The sequence below is a fragment of the Artemia franciscana genome, chromosome 7, assembly GCF_032884065.1.
Source record: "Artemia franciscana chromosome 7, ASM3288406v1, whole genome shotgun sequence".
In the NCBI taxonomy this organism is placed as follows: Eukaryota; Metazoa; Arthropoda; class Branchiopoda; order Anostraca; family Artemiidae; genus Artemia; species Artemia franciscana.
In genome coordinates this window covers 37,189,518-37,206,016 of record NC_088869.1, presented here as the reverse complement: position 1 = coordinate 37,206,016, position 16,499 = coordinate 37,189,518, and the positions used below count along the sequence as shown (strand labels likewise).

Here is a 16,499-nt window from a genome sequence, read left to right as displayed (position 1 = left end):
CGTTATTGTGCCCTTATAAGTGACCAAAAAGATCGACGGGCAACTAGCCCCCTCTGACAACTTTATTCCCCAAAAGTTTCCCGATTAAAATTTTAGGATAGTCATTATGCTCAGCATAATTGAAAGCTCCAATAACTACGCTTTTAAAGGCAACGTGACCCCAACAGCCCATGGAGAAAGGGCTTTAAGTTATGAAATTTCCCCATTTTTGCGTATAGTATTTGTTATTAGGAAGTATACATACATTTTCTGGGTGGGGGGTATTTTGTGCTTGGGGTTGGTTTTTAAATGGGCAATTTTCCGTTGGAAGGGGAATTTCCGGGGGTGAGCTTTCCAGGGGAAAGTTTACACTGGGGAATTTGACAAGATTCCTCTACAAAATTCTTTTTATTTGTCGTTTTTATTTTTGCCAGTTCAATTTTACATGTGAAGATGTTCTGGGGGAATTGTCCGGGGAAAATTTTCAACGGTTTGGATTTCCGGTAAAATTTTCCAAGGAAGAGGAAATTTCCGGGTGATTAGAAAAGCGATTAGAAGTTGATTTTTTTTTTTAATGAAAGTATGCAAAGGAGAATTTTTCAGGCTGAATCATCCGCAAAAATTTACAGATAGGAGTTTTCACCCAGGATAGAATTGGCCGGGTGGAATTGGCAACGGAGAAATTTCCCATTAGGGTAAGAAATTTTTCATAGAGGCGAGCCAGATTTACCGGCATTTAAAAAAAAAGACCAGAAACTAAATAAAAAACAAGTTTTTGAACTAAATTAAAAAGGTAACATTAACTTTTGAATTACGTTTGAATTTATTTACAGTAACCTCTACACAAATGCAGCTCGTTACAGTTTTTGAATAGAAATAGTTTTTTGAAGATTAACCACTTTTATAACACTCAATTGTCCTGGTTGATTAAATTCAGTACTCTACTCAAGTCAAAGGGCTGAAAACTCACTCTTTAGATGCCTTAAAAAAAGCTTTCCAGAATATTATTTATATAGGATCCACTCCTAAGAGCTTAGAGCTTCGTTTACTTTGTGCCGTGAAAAACAAAACATAAAATAAAAGTCCAGCGTAAGTCCTAGGGATTGTTATTACAATAATACCCGGTTTTCAAGTCCAGTTTTTTATTTCTGCATTTTGTAAAAAAAAATTTTGCTTGTTTGAATCCAAATACAAGGAAAATTGAAATTTCATCGTGTTCCTACTAAGTCTTTGGTTAATCTTGTACAAAAGCTTATTTGGTAATTTTTCTGAATAACTATTGGCAACCATGCAAAACCTAGGCCAGCTAGAAATTTGGCATTTACTCACGTGACGCTGAAATACAGTTAAATATGTCTGGAAAAGACAAAATAGCAATATTTCCTTCTAGAGGGTAATACCTATCCAAAAAGAAGTATTTCGTTTTAGAAAAGAGGCTCAGGCTATTAAAATATATTTTCAATGATCCTTCTACAGTGGAACTTTCAGAAGAGATCTGCAAGAAAAATCTAGCCTAATGAAAAACATTGTGTTATTGATGAACTCTTGGGCAAGGTTTAGTCCATGAGCTCTTCTGGAATAGATACTGTCTTAACAAAAGAGTAGCACTGTTTGTTTTTCCAGTTAAACCTTTTCCCAAAATGATCCATTGTTTTCAATTGCACATCTCATTGTTAAAGGGGTTTTTATGCTTAATCTGGTCTACAGCCTACCATCTCATAGCATTTTGGGTAAAATTATAGCAAGCCATATAACTGGCTTTTGTGTAAAGTGAATACAGAACTAGATGCCTTTTTTATGCTATTTATGAATATAATAATTGCTTCTACCTCAAATTCAGATTTAAGTACTTTATGAGCTCTTAAAGATTACCTAAATATGGAGTATAAAAAAGGCTAAAAACATTTGTCTCAAATTTTAAAACATTGATCTCAAACTTACTGTTTCATTATAAATGCATTTTTTTAATGTTATATAGGCCTAATCCACAAGCACTGATTTTCCAACATTTGTATAAATTAATTTGGTAAAATTCTAGTTAATTGACTTCTTGCTATCTTTGAAAGGGTTTAGGTTAGGAAAGTGAAACTTTCAGGGATGGGTCTACAGGCTAAAGTATGTACTGGGAAGGTATTTTATAGTACCCACCTCCACCCCTTCTCCCTCTAGAGGGCCCTGAAATTTGCCTACATGACAGGTCTATATCTATTGAAATTTTGACAAAACAACATTTCACCTTAATTTTCAGTTACTAGTTGCTTCTGTCTGCCTTTACTTCTGAAAATGCAATTCCTGTTATTTTAGTAGAATTTTGAGCCATATCAATGTTTTTCTTCAAAATTTAGGAAATGTATTTACATATCTTTAAAACCATATAAAATGGGATTGAGCAAAGTTATGAAGCTGAAAACAATTTTGTTATACTTCAATTAAGCAGAAGATCTATCTTGCAAGGTTTCAGTTTTATAATACACATATTTTTAAAGGTCATCAAAGGTCAGGGCTCTCTAGAGGGAGAAGGAGTAGAGGTAGGTACTTGAAAATACCTTTCCAGGACATACTGTAGCCTGTAGACCTATCCCTGAAAGTTTCATTTTCCTAACCTAAACCCTTTCCAAGAATAGCAAGAAGTCAATTAACTAGAATTTTACCATTAATTTTACCAATGTTATGGTGTTCTCTTCTTTGCACTGAGAATGTGTAGGCTAGTATAATTTTGTTGAAAATGATGGATAACTTGTACTTTGATTGAAAATTCATCATTTTTAAGAGTTTTAAAATTGCTTTAATTTGAATTTGTGGTAGAAGTGAATATTATATTCATAAAGAACATAAAAAAGGCATCAAGTGGTATGTTTGTTTAATTGGTAAGTTAGTTATATGAACTGTTATAATTTTTTGAAAATTTGTCATTTTTAAGAGCTAAAAAAGTGCTTAAATATCAATTTAAGGTGGAAGCAATTATTTTATTTGTAAAAAGCACAAAAAAGGCATTAAGTGCTATATTCACTTTATACAAAAGCCAGTTATATGGTTTGCTATAAATTTACTGCATTTTGTTATTGTAAAATGTTTGGTAAATGTTTACTTTTGTTCCAAGTGCTCTAAACTGAAAACTCTGCCAGAAAGCAGCATAGTTTCAAGCTCTTAGAAATGCTAATTCCAGAAGTGTATCCATTTCTGGTTGACCCTCCTCCTCCATGGGGCAAACTAAAAATGCATAAAGTGGGCTTGCTTACTGGGAACATTACCTATAGAGCAAAGTGTATTAGTTCATGAGCCCTGTGGACAGCAAGGTGAGGCCTGTATTCTATATTTATTTAATAAACTTTGTTTGAGTTTTTTTTCTTTGAGTTTTATCACTCTTTGTTGAATAAATGTAGTATAAAGACCTTTCCCCACTGCCTGCAGGGCTCATGGACCTAAACCCTTTCCAAGATAGCAAGAAGTCAATTAACTAGAATTTTACCATTAATTTTACCAATGTTATGGTGTTCTCTTCTTTGCACTGAGAATGTGTAGGCTAGTATAATTTTGTTGAAAATGATGGATAACTTGTACTTTGATTGAAAATTCATCATTTTTAAGAGTTTTAAAATTGCTTTAATTTGAATTTGTGGTAGAAGTGAATATTATATTCATAAAGAACATAAAAAAGGCATCAAGTGGTATGTTTGTTTAATTGGTAAGTTAGTTATATGAACTGTCATAATTTTTTGAAAATTTGTCATTTTTAAGAGCTAAAAAAGTGCTTAAATATCAATTTAAGGTGGAAGCAATTATTATATTTGTAAAAAGCACAAAAAAGGCATTAAGTGCTATATTCACTTTATACAAAAGCCAGTTATATGGTTTGCTATAAATTTACTGCATTTTGTTATTGTAAAATGTTTGGTAAATTTTGACTTTTGTTCCAAGTGCTCTAAACTGAAAACTCAAGCTCAAGCTCTTAGAAATGCTAATTCCAGAAGTGTATCCATTTCTGGTTGACCCTCCTCCTCCATGGGGCAAACTAAAAATGCATAAAGTGGGCTTGCTTACTGGTAACATTACCTATAGAGCAAAGTGTATTAGTTCATGAGCCCTGTGGACAGCAAGGTGAGGCCTGTATTCTATATTTATTTAATAAACCTTGTTTGAGTTTTTTTTCTTTGAGTTTTATCACTCTTTGTTGAATAAATATAGTATAAAGACCTTGCCCCACTGCCTGCAGGGCTCATGGACTAATATGCTTTGCTTTATAGGTAATGTTCCCTGTAAGCAAGCCCACTTTATGCATTTTTAGTTTTCCCCATGGAGGAGGAGGGTCAACCAGAAATGGATAGGTAAAATTATAGCTGTTCATATAACTGTCTTACCAATAAAGTGAACATATCACTTGGTGCCTTTTTTTATGCTCTTTACAAATATAATAATCCCTTCTACCTCACATTCAAATTTAAGCATTTTTTAACCTAAACTAATCTTGTTATAAATAATTTTAGCACTGAGACAATGTAGCATTATTTTTTCAAAAGTGATAGAAAAGATGGCGCTGAGAAAACATAGTATTACTTTGTGGAAAATGAGCGATACATCATACTTTAATTAAAATCCATAATTTTTAAGAGCTCAAAAGTGCTTAAATTTCAATTTGTGGTAGAAGCAATTATTATATTTGTAAAGAACATAAAAAAAGGCATCAAGTGGTATGTTTGCTTTATTGGTAAGTCAGTTATATGAACTGTCATAATTTTTTTTTAAATTTCTCATTTTTAAGGACTTAAAAAGTGCTTAAATCTCAATTTAAAGTAGAAGTGATTATTATATTCATAAAGAGCATAAAAAAGGCATCCAGTGGTATATTCACTTTAAAGGAAAGCCAGTTATATGAACTGCTATAATTTTACCAATGGATGCACTTCTCTAATAATGACAAGGAAACAATATGTGATTTTCAGAATCTTGTTATATGCAGTAATATGCACTTTAGAGCACTTGGAACAAAAGTAAACATTTACCAAATGTTTCAACAGTAGGATAAATGTAAGTTATAATTTGAAAATGTTTTAAGAATATAGCTGAAAATAGAAGGAAACATAAAAATCTAGTTTTAGAAACCTTTAGGCTAGCATATTATAAATTGAGGTTAATTGCTAGAGTATTCTTATGTAGTTTTGTGTACAGCCTAGTTGATGGTTTTTTTTTATTACAGAGTTTCCTTCAGAAGAGCCTATAGACCCTATTTGCAGGGGGGTGAAATCCCAGATAGGAGGTTTTTCCCAGTCTTGCAAAGGAGTTGAATATAATCAATAAAATTTTTAGTGATTAAAATTATAGGCCTACCACAGGAAGGTCTTTTTAAGGATCTACCTCTAGTCCTTCTCTCTCTTAAATGACATTGACCTTTTATAATCTTGGATTAAACTTCCTTGCATAAATGTAAAACCTTCATAAATAGATTTTCGGCATAAACAAAGCTCAAAGACAGTGGTTTTACCTTCATAACCTTACAAAATCCTGACTTACATGTTTTTAAAGAATTTGAACAGAAGATTTACAATTTGAAAGAAAATTTAACATGGCTAAAAATCCAGTAAAATTCTCACTATTCACATTATTGACTGCATTGCTGATATAGTATCAAAAACATGGAAGCTGACAGAAGAAGGTGTAGAATGGTTAGGTTTTGCTATTTTAAGCCTTTTTTATACCCAAAAACTAGAAATATTTTGGTCATTTTCAAGAGCTCAAAAAGGGTTGAATTTGCAATAGAAGCAATTATTGTATTTATGAAAAGCTTATTAAAGGCATCAAGTGGTATATTCACTTTATTTGTAAGTCAATAATATGAACAATAAAAAAAATTACCTAAAATCCAACTTAAATTATTAGAATTAAAAACTCTAAGCATAGAGTCAAATCAAAACTAAGGGAAAAAAAATGCATTTTTCTCCCAAAGTTAAGACAGCTGTAAATAGACCTGTCTTCAATGCAATTTTTCTCCTGGTATTTGGTGGCATAGTCTGAGTGTGCTTATGGTAAAATTCTAGTTTGACATTATTTGCTATCTTGGAAAGGGGTTAGGTTAAGAAAATGAAACTTTCAGGGAATGTGTCTACAGACTAAAGTGTGTCCTGGGAAGGTACTATGAAGAACCTATCTCCACCTCTTCTCCCTCTAGAGGGCAGTGACCTCAGATGGCCTTTAACAAATTTTATTTTATGAAACTGAAACCTTGCAAAATAGATCTTCTGCTTAAATGAAGTACAACAAAACTGTTTTCAGCTTCATTTCTTTGCTCAATTCTAATTTATATGGTTTCAAAAATCTAGAAGCACCATTTCCTAAATTTAGAAAAAAAAACATTGATAGGGCTTAAAATTCTACTCAAAATAACAGAAATTGCATTTTTAGAACTAAACAAGAGACAAAGAAACTGATAACTGAAAATTGAGGTTATGAAACTGATAACTGAAAATTTAGCAAATTTCCAAGACTTAGAGATAAGAAGAGGGTTAATACAGAAACATGACAATACCTTCCCAGAGTCAGTATCAGGAAGGCATATACCTTCTTGGACCATAATTGAAAGTTTCATTTTCATAACCTAACCCCCTTCCAAGATTGTGAAAAGTAGCTAAACTAGAATTTTACCATGATTATTTTGACATTAAACTAAATCAGTGTATTTTTAATGCATGCTACCTTTTTACATGCACTATTTTTGTATTTGTAGGCTTGCTATCATCAGAATGCTGATGTGAACAAATTGTAGGCCTAAATTTTCAGCAGTTTCTGGGGATATTGGTAGAAAGCTAATTGACAGCATCTGCTTGAGGGCAAGAAATTAGACAATGATTTTATTTCTGCGCACTAGCTCTCCCAAATCTCCAATGTGTGTTTTTTAGTATACTTCCAAATTTTGCTATACTGTAAATCAGGGCTGTCACATATGGGGGGGGGGGTGCCCTTTCCCCCCAATGTTTTTGGTCACTTGGTAAAAAAAGAAGTCAGTTGAATCATGGTGCTTTGCACCACAATTTTTCTGACAATGCTAAAATTCTTTGTTCAGTTCAATAAAGACCACAAAAATACTGACATGTCATCTACAAAAATTTGGAACTTGGTCAGTAAACATAGCAGTTTTATGCCTCCTGCTGTTATTTTACAGATGGTTCCACAATTTTCCATTTGGTTAAATAAACAACATTAAAATAGTGACAGGATATGTACCGACATCTGAATCTTGGTTGGTAAATACAGCACTTACCAACTCATGCAGTGATTTTATGTATTGTATTTGAAACAGACATAATGCTAATTCTTGACAAAAACAGTCAGTAAAAATGACCAGTCAGTCAGTGAAATCTCTTTCCCCCCCCCCAAACATTTTGGCTAGTAACAACCCTGCTGTAATCTAATTCAAAATATCTTATGGTGTCTTTATTGAATGTCAAGATGATGTTTTTAGATTGATAGTTTGTACATTAGGGTACATGGCCTTGGAAAATTGATTTCCAGAAGCATAGATGAGTTCTAAGTCAAGTTAGAATTAGGTAATAATTTAAGACTAACTTTCTCAGTATCTTTCAAATCTTATTGTATAGATATGGGATGAAAAACAACGCCCAGGCCCTTATTTAGGATCTAAATCAGCTTTCAAGAATTTGTTTCCTTAGTACAAAATTTTCAAGTTTCATAAAAAGTTTATTTTTGAACTAAACATAATAATAGCCACATGCCTACATTACTTTGCAAGCAAATTATAATTAAGCTGTATACCAGATTTTCTGCTCTATATTCCCAGAATTTCTTGTTTCGTAACTGTGTAACATATGACTTATGGAAAAAGAAACTTGTAAATGAAAAACGCTGCATATTATTAAAATGTTTGTAAACAAAAATTATAATTTGGCTATTTTGTGTTTTGTTTTGGACCATCAAAAAGCTTATTGAAAAAAAAAAATCTGAAGTTGATGATTTATGAAAATCACTATGGAAAAAAGCTCTACGGATTTGATTTGGACTGTTTGAGTTCTTTGTAATGAGTCATAAAGTTGCTTTCCCACAGTTAGCAATCATAACACACATATGAATAAAACATGAAAAAATAGACTGTTTTAATCATTCTATCTGTAATCAAATATTTAATGTAGCATAACATACCAGAGAATATATCAAGAAATCAAGATAGCTCTAGTACCATAATACTAGCTTGCCCCATCCAAGGTAAATTCTCATCTCTAATAAATCCAAAATGTTTCATTTCAAGAACCCTATTTATCTTCTTCCCATTTACTTTTAATATTAGTTTAGAGATAATATTCCTATCTTGTAAATATTACATAATTAGTCTGTGATTGGCATAGTTTTGTATAATCAGTGAATTATAAAAACAGTCAAGGACCATTCCTGGGGCATACCACAATTCATTGAAAATGGATGAGATAAGGTTAAACCATTAAACATGACTTGCTTATAGTTAGCCAGATAGTGTTTAATCTGGGAGCTGGTGTTTTGCCCTGGAAAATACCCCCCCCTCAAAATGTCAATCAGTCCTAAGCAGCAATGAATAGACCAGATACCAAAACAGCTTTAGGACAGAGGCTGGTTGGTCTCTATAGTCAGTTTTGATTTATAAAAACGGGTCCTAACTCTCAATTTCCAATTGAATCAGCAGCCTCCAAAAACAATGCCCTTGAGCATGATTCTCAAAACTGAATATCATTAACACAAATGTTGTGTGGTGATTTTAATGCCCATAGATGGAAATCAGTTGAACACTGCAGGAAAGTGTATTGAAAAAGTAATTCTACAGGTCCCAGATGCTTTAGTCCTTACACTGTTAGGTCTAAACACCTATTACAATATAAAGAATGGAAGCTTTTCAACAATTGACCTACAGATGGGACCAGCATATCTACTTCCACATGTAACAATCCATAGTGTAAAATACCTACAGACAGACCATTCTTCAATTCTGACCACAGTAAATGACATGAACTGTGAAACTGTGCCACCTGCCTTTATATTTAATTATCAGAAGGCTGACTGGTAAACGTTCAAACACATATTATGTAATACAAATTACAAAGTAGTTCTTCAACTCCAGAGGTAGACCAAAAAGCCAAAATCCTAACACATGTCCTAAAAAATCCTGCTTTAGTCTCCATTCCAAGATCTTCCAACTAGCCTACACTACACTTATCTAAAAAGACAAACAAAGTATTGTGGAATGATGATTGTAAAAAGGCCATTGATGAAAAACTTAAACTTAGAAACAGGTTGCAGAAATTTCCTAGCACAGAAAATCTTATACATCTCCATAGAGCAGAAACTAAAGTGAAAGAAGTTGTCCTAAACGCCAAGAGATGAATATGGAAGATTTTTTTGTATAAACTAGACATGAATAGCCCACTGTCCATGCTTCATGAATCACATGGCAGGAAAATAGATCCAAAAGATGGTACCAGCATTGCAGCATAACAGCATTCTCCTTACCAGTAACCAAAAAAAAAAAAAAAAAAAAAAAAAAAAAAAAAAAAAAACAGAGGTGTTTTCCAAATATTTTGAACATCCAGCCCCCAGTACATTTTCTCATCTCACCCAGCATGTTTGCAAACTCCACAACAAAACAAAGGCCAAGGAGAAACTTATGGAACTATTTACTGACCGAGAGCTTCTTGAAGCTCTGGAGGAAGTGAATGCGGACTTAGCATCTGGAGAGAATGAAATAAGTTGCTTGATGCTGATTTATTCTGAGCTGAGATTTAGAAGAGCTCTAATTGATGTATGCAAGGAATCCTGGAAGCGAAGTACTTTTCTCAAAATTTGGAAGAAGTCAATAATTACTCCAGTGAATAAACCGAATAAACAACCAGAAAGGCTATCTTCTTGCAGACCTATATCTCTCTTACCCATCCTAGGCAAAATTATGGAAAAGAAGATAAAGAAAAGGCTTGATTGGCTTTGCAAACATAATGGCGGAGGCTATAAGCAATGCTAAAAGTCAAAAGAAGGTCCCTGTAGCAGCATTTGTTGAATTTGAATCTGCTTTTGACAAATTGTTAGAGATGTCTGACAAAGACAATCTGAAAAATCTGACTATGTCAGATTTTAAAAACAATGGATTTCCCAGATAAATTCATCTATTTTATCTCTGATTTCCTTAATAATAGAACATTCAAAGTTATTTAGTTAAGTTTATTAATAAAAAAAGAATTTAACAAAATGCATATATATATATATATATATATATATATATATATATATATATATATATATATATATATATATATATATATATATATATATATATATATATATATATATATATATATATATATATATATATATATATATAACATGAAAAACAAAATCATTCAGCTAAATCTTCTTTCCTGCCCATGAATTTGCAAACGCAAGTTGTCCTAGGGGCATGCTAGGAACTAGTTATAAGCGCAAATTAAATAAAAACACAAAATCGCAAAGAAAAGAAGAATGAGGACAATAAACAGCCAGTGAAAAAATTGAAAATTATGTAAATATTTGAGTCAAGACCTCCGCTTGACTGTCCTCAGTGCAGAATAAACTGATAAAAATATAAAAAACCAAACCTTAAAACAAAACGCAAAACTAAAATATGATGACACTTTCTTAGTAATGGTGATAGGGTAACTGAATAAAAAACACAAGTCTAAATGACATTTCACAATTTTATCTTATGTACAGCACTCTTAAAGGCTAATCGCTTCCCTGGTAGATTATTATCAGATATTTTATTTGATTGTGCTACATAAATTTGTGGATGTATGTGAAAATGATCAGAATTAATAATTTTGTCATAAATGGGACTTAAAGAAGTTTCTCCAGTGTCTCTTGAGAGCTCCTTTTGTCGTATGTGCTTTTTTATTTATCTCATCTGCCTCCCTGAAAACTTGCATGAGACCTTTAACTGGGGCGAAAATGGAGGTGCTGCCAAATAAGATTAATAATAAGTGGAATAAAAAATCTCAGGCCTTTGTTGTAGCCTCATGGCCTTGTCTATTGAGGACTTATGTTCTAATAACCTCTCCCCTAATTGTTGCTGGGTTCTTCCAATAAGAAAATTACCACAAGAACAGGGAATTCTATAAACACCACTGACCAGAATGGAGCTGGTTTTATCTTTGCCACTGTTGAAAAAGCTCTGCATTATATTTGAATGTTTAAAGGTGACATTAAGTTTACGTTTTTTAAGGATTATTTTCAGTTTGTCACTCAATTTTAGAATATTGAGTAGAACAGTAAATAGTTTCTTCTCATCCGTCAATGGGATGATATCTGTTGGGATTTGTGGATCTGATGACTTCTTTTCTGCCTCTTTTTGGCTATAATGGTTTCAAGTAATTTTATGGGATACCCCATAAAATTACTAGATGTTTATTGTCCTCGTTCTTCTTTTCTTTGCGATTTTGTGTTTTGTCATGATTAGCCAGTGTGGTCTCAGAAATTATTTACAAATTAAATATACCAGAAATAACTGATAATACAAAAAATATATATATTTATGTGTATAAATAAAAATACATAATTCCTTGCTGAGTTGCTACTGGAGTCACCGTAACGACCAAAAAAATAAAGAATAAAAAACTATCCAAATAATCCTTCACGGACCTCAAACAACAAAAGAAGAACAAGAAAAAAAATTGACAAATTAATAACTTATGACTCATTAATAGGATACATTTTTTCTTGGCTTTATTTCAAATTTTTCAAACCATTCTATATCATTATCATATTATTACCAATCCATAAATATATAAATAAAATACCAATAAAAATGACAAATATGAACTTAAAACTTGTAATTAGAATACATATTTTCCTTTACTTTGGTTCTAAAGTCTTCAAACCTTGTTATGTCATTAATTGTCTTATCGTTACTATTCCATAATTATATTCCCTGATAAATAAAGGAGAACTTAGACCTTGTAGTGATGGCAATTGGAGCAGACAGCGCCTTGCTTGTTCAAGTATTATAATTGTGGCAATCAGACCTAACCTGAAACATGCTTGAGAAGCATAAAGGTAAATTATTAATATTATACTTGAACATAAATAACTGGTGATAAAAATTCCATAAGCCAGCAGCTGGTAGAATTTTTTGTCCTCCATACTCATATCTCACAGAATCACTATAAAATTTATTGTAGAGTAAACGGATCGCATTATTTTGGGAAACTCGAATTGGATCCGCTAGCGACGGGAATGTCCCTAACCATACTGAAGAATAATATAAAATATATGGATGTATTATAGAGAAATACAATAAATCCGTGGATAATATGTAGTTGTTCTCGAGAATATAATAAAACTACTCTTTGCCAGTCGAACTTGTAGTTTATTTATGCGCATCCAAGTTGAAACTCTGTCTAATGATTGTTTACTTAGTTCAAGTAATCCCTTCTGAGTTCTTGTAAGACAAACAAGCGACGTGTCATCAGCAAACATTAGTACCGCTACTTCTTGCGGAGCATGGAATAGTTTGCTTGAGTTTTTTTGATATTAGACATGGTTTGATTTGAATCATCTACAAAAATTAAGAATAATAGCAGTCCAAGAACAGAGCCCTGTAAAACTGCACATGTAATAGGAAAGCTTTATTAACGCTTTGAGTCAATCTGAATATACTCTAGCTGCCCTGCTAAGAATGCACGTAGAAAGTTAAGCCCAGGACCTCTTATGCCATAAATCTCACACTTTAGAAGTATGCGATCATGATCTAACGTGTCAAAAGCTTTAATTATATCTAAACATGTTGCTAAAACCCTGTAACCTTCATGCAGCAAAGCACTTCTCTAAAATACGTGATAGCACAAGAAGAAGAGAGATCGGTCTATAATATTCCTAAATTATTTGTCTCACCACCCTTATGAACATGAGTCACATGAGCTACTATAAAACAAGACAGGAAGAAACCCTTTTTTAATGCAGACTTAATTAGAGACAAAAGTGGCTTCTGGATTAGTGGCAGAATAAATTTAACCATTATTATTGATATGTCATCACTACCAGAGGCATTACTTTCCATTTTTGTAGATGACCTGTTTCATATCACTTTATCATACAGGTGCTAAATACATTGAAACCTCAGATCCAAAATGACCAAGTTAGTCAAAAATGCTTGGATCATGTAACATTGGACAGATTCCTTCGTCAACACGCTTTCCTACCGCTGAGTAGTAGTTTCCAAATACTTGCGATACATCATAATCACTTTTTGGCATTTCACCTTCTTCGTTAACTATTTCAAGTGGGATTGTTTTGTTGGCTGCTGAAGTAATTCTTTAATCATGCGCCAAGTTTTTACTGGATATCCGATACTTTTCTCAAACTTCCTCGAATAAAATTTATTTTTGCTCTTCTTAACAATTGATTCAGAGCATTACGATAACTGTTATATATTCTATCGTTTAAGTCGCATTTATGATTGATCTTTTTTTTGTAAAGTTGGCCTCTTACATGCACCAATTTTAGAAGGTCTGGAGCAACCCATGGCTACTTTGGGGTTGTCTTACGCGTCCTTTTTTCCTTTGACAATGCTTTTCTAATTCACTTTGGATAATCTGGTAAAGCGAATTAAACGTCTGTTCATTATTAGATGCAATTGGTAAAATATTATCCCAATTTATTTGAGATAAAACGTTCTTATAACACAAGAGAATTATTTTGTTTACATAATGCCAAGAAAACTTATTCTTTAACCTACAACTATTTCCTAACCTACACACCAAAATAGTTAGAAGTGTCGCTAACAGCAACACGTTGGGAATCAGGGTTAACATTAGAAAATATATTATCAATACATGTCGTGGATGTATCCATGACCCTCATAGGCATGTTGATTGATGGAAGTAATCCAAATGATATGAAAATATCCAATAGTGGGTTGCTTGTTGCATTTATTTCAATCAGGTCAGCGTTTAAATCACCCACAAGAAGACAAGTGAGATTCACAGGCAACTTTTCAAGCTGCTCATCCAAAAGATCAAGGTATATATTCATTATATTAGGAAGTTGGTGGGTGATAGAGAATTATTAAATAGCAAGAATAAACACCTAATCAAAGATAAAGCATGAGTGACTCAAACATCATCTCCCTATATTTAGTTAAATCGCTCCAAACGGCCACGTCAATATCCGATCTAATTTATGCAGCAAGGCCAACATGTTGAAGTAATTGTCTATTTTTTGTGTAAAAATTATATCCCTCTAGACCAAGCAAGTCTGAGTTGCTGGGAAAGTGAAGATCAATGAAGCTACATCCTCTGCTCATAGATTCCATCAGGGTTTACCATATGGATCGCTACTTACTACACTTCTTTTCCTCCTCTTTCTAGCCGAGCTCGAATTTTCAAGTGAAAGTTTAGGGCTAGCAACCTTTGGAGATGACCTCACCATTTGAGAACTAGGAGACAACAATCATGAAGCCATTGTAAAGTTGAAGACTGCTTTGAAAGAATTAGCACAATTCTCCAAGGCATTTGGAATGAGTGTATCAGCTGGAAAAAAGAGAATCTATTTTGTTCTATAGCAAAATATATTTCCACTCTAATGGCTCAAATAAATATTGGAGGAGAGAGAATTGATTTAGTCAAAGAATGCAGATTACAGGGATTGAAAACAGACCATCGATGGACTTGGAATAAACAAGCAGAGGTGAAGAAAGAGGTCCGCCTGAAAAGGATTGTAATTCTAAAAAGACTTGCTTCTACAAAGTGGGGAAACTTCCAGGAAACTAGCAGGAGTTGTCCTTATAAGCGAGAGAATAGCCAAAGCCACTCTTAAATATTATGCCAGAATTCAAGCCTATGGGGAGCGGCACTCTTTTTTCAATTTGTTTTCGTGGGAGCACTAGGCAGTAGAATAAAATCGGGATTGCATCATGGCAAGCTCTTTCAGCACTCTGTCCAAACTGGTCATTAGATAAAATTTATGTTGATTCTTAAGTTCCATCCTCCTTGGAGGTTTTGCCAACCAAATGTCAGCCTAAAGCTTATACAAGGCAAAAAGATAATATCCCGCATCAGCTAATTTATAACTGAATTTTTAAGGCTACAGAAAAAGGCTGCAGAGTTTAAAGATCATATGTATATTTATACTGATGGATCTCTAGTAAGGAATAAACCTGTCGCAGAAGTAATAATTCCACACACCTCTCTGTATGGAAAACCTCCTTCTGCTCTGGTTCCAATTTTCAAAGAGCCCCAAATGAATCGGGCCTACTTTAAAATGAAAAGCTTAGGAGTAATACTGAGACGAGAAGAATATAGATGGAAGCAGCTTAGTGACCGAAGTTGTCATACTGACTGAACTATGCAACTTGACTGAAGAAACTTTGTAACACCTTCTCTTTGAATGCACTGCAGGTACTCCTAGAATTTGTAAACTGCATACCCTATCTTAAAAAATTTAAAATTCCACTTGATATTAACCTGATTTTGGATGTTTATTCACCAGCTTCCGTTGAAAAGAAGTTTTACAGAGAGGCAATTGATGTGAATAAACTTAGACGTGGTTTAAGAGCTTTATGGTCGTGATTTTGTGAATATTGAGTGAAAAAGTACAATTGAAAGCCGAAAGGAGCCTGTTTAGGATTCCAGGTGAATTTTTTTAAAGAAGAAGAATTGTCAACTATATTTATTACCACCAGAAATTAATTTCGTAGGAACGGACATACATAGTTTTTTTCGGCTTCAGTTTAAGCAGCTGAGTGGGCAAACAATAGCGGCGCCATTTGCTGGTGATTTTCAAAACTAAACATCATGGATACCATTAATCAACTGCTGTATATTATTAGTTGCATGATTTATCTCAACTTATTAAGTTCTTTTATTATTAATTTTTCGCTAAATTTTTGTTTAATTAAAAATTTCTTAATCAAATTTTGAATTCTTTCATTATTAAATTATGAAGTTCTTTATTTTTAAACATTCGATTAATATTGTTATTGTTTAGTTCCTTTGATTTTCCTACTGAAGAGAAGGTGACGATTGAGGTTTTTTGTGACTCGATGAAATTCGACGCCGTTTTGTTAATTTTTCAAGCTCAAATCCTCGCCATTTTCTTTGGAATTCCGTACTGATTTGGTAAACTGGTGTCGAAAAAGGTTATATTTGTTCAGACTGGAAAGCTCTTGCTTTTGAGCAAGATTTTCAAAACTAAACATCATGGACACTAATAATCAACTACCGTTTATCATTAGTTGCATGATTGATCGGTCTTATTATTAGTTATTTTATTATGAAGTTTTTTATTAATTTTATCTAATCAAACATTTTTTGAATAAATTTAAATTACTTCATTATTAAATTATGAAGTTCTTTCATTGTTAAATATTTGATTATTATTATTGTTTAGTTCTTTTGATTTTCTTGCTGAAGAGAAGGAAGCGATTGAGAATTTCTTCTTTTTTTTATGATCACGATAAAATTCGGCGCCATTTTGGTAAATCGGTACCGAAAACTAAAAAAAATTACAAATCGCTGCCATATTTT

The 16,499-nt window shown here is 32.8% G+C and overlaps 2 protein-coding genes across 6 annotated transcripts in view; both read left to right on the top strand.

Annotated features, from left to right (window-relative positions):
* The window catches only part of LOC136029228 (uncharacterized), a 497,253-nt gene that overhangs the window by 148,624 nt on the left and 332,130 nt on the right, over window positions 1-16,499 (top strand). The window lies entirely within an intron of this gene.
* Window positions 1,262-16,499, top strand: part of LOC136029226 (V-type proton ATPase subunit D-like) — a 73,444-nt gene continuing 58,206 nt past the window's right edge. Inside the window, exon 1 of the mRNA XM_065707437.1 lies at window positions 1,262-1,372. Within this exon, the coding sequence (XP_065563509.1) occupies window positions 1,332-1,372 (41 nt within the window). The 5' untranslated portion in view covers window positions 1,262-1,331. The remainder of the gene's footprint in view (window positions 1,373-16,499) is intronic.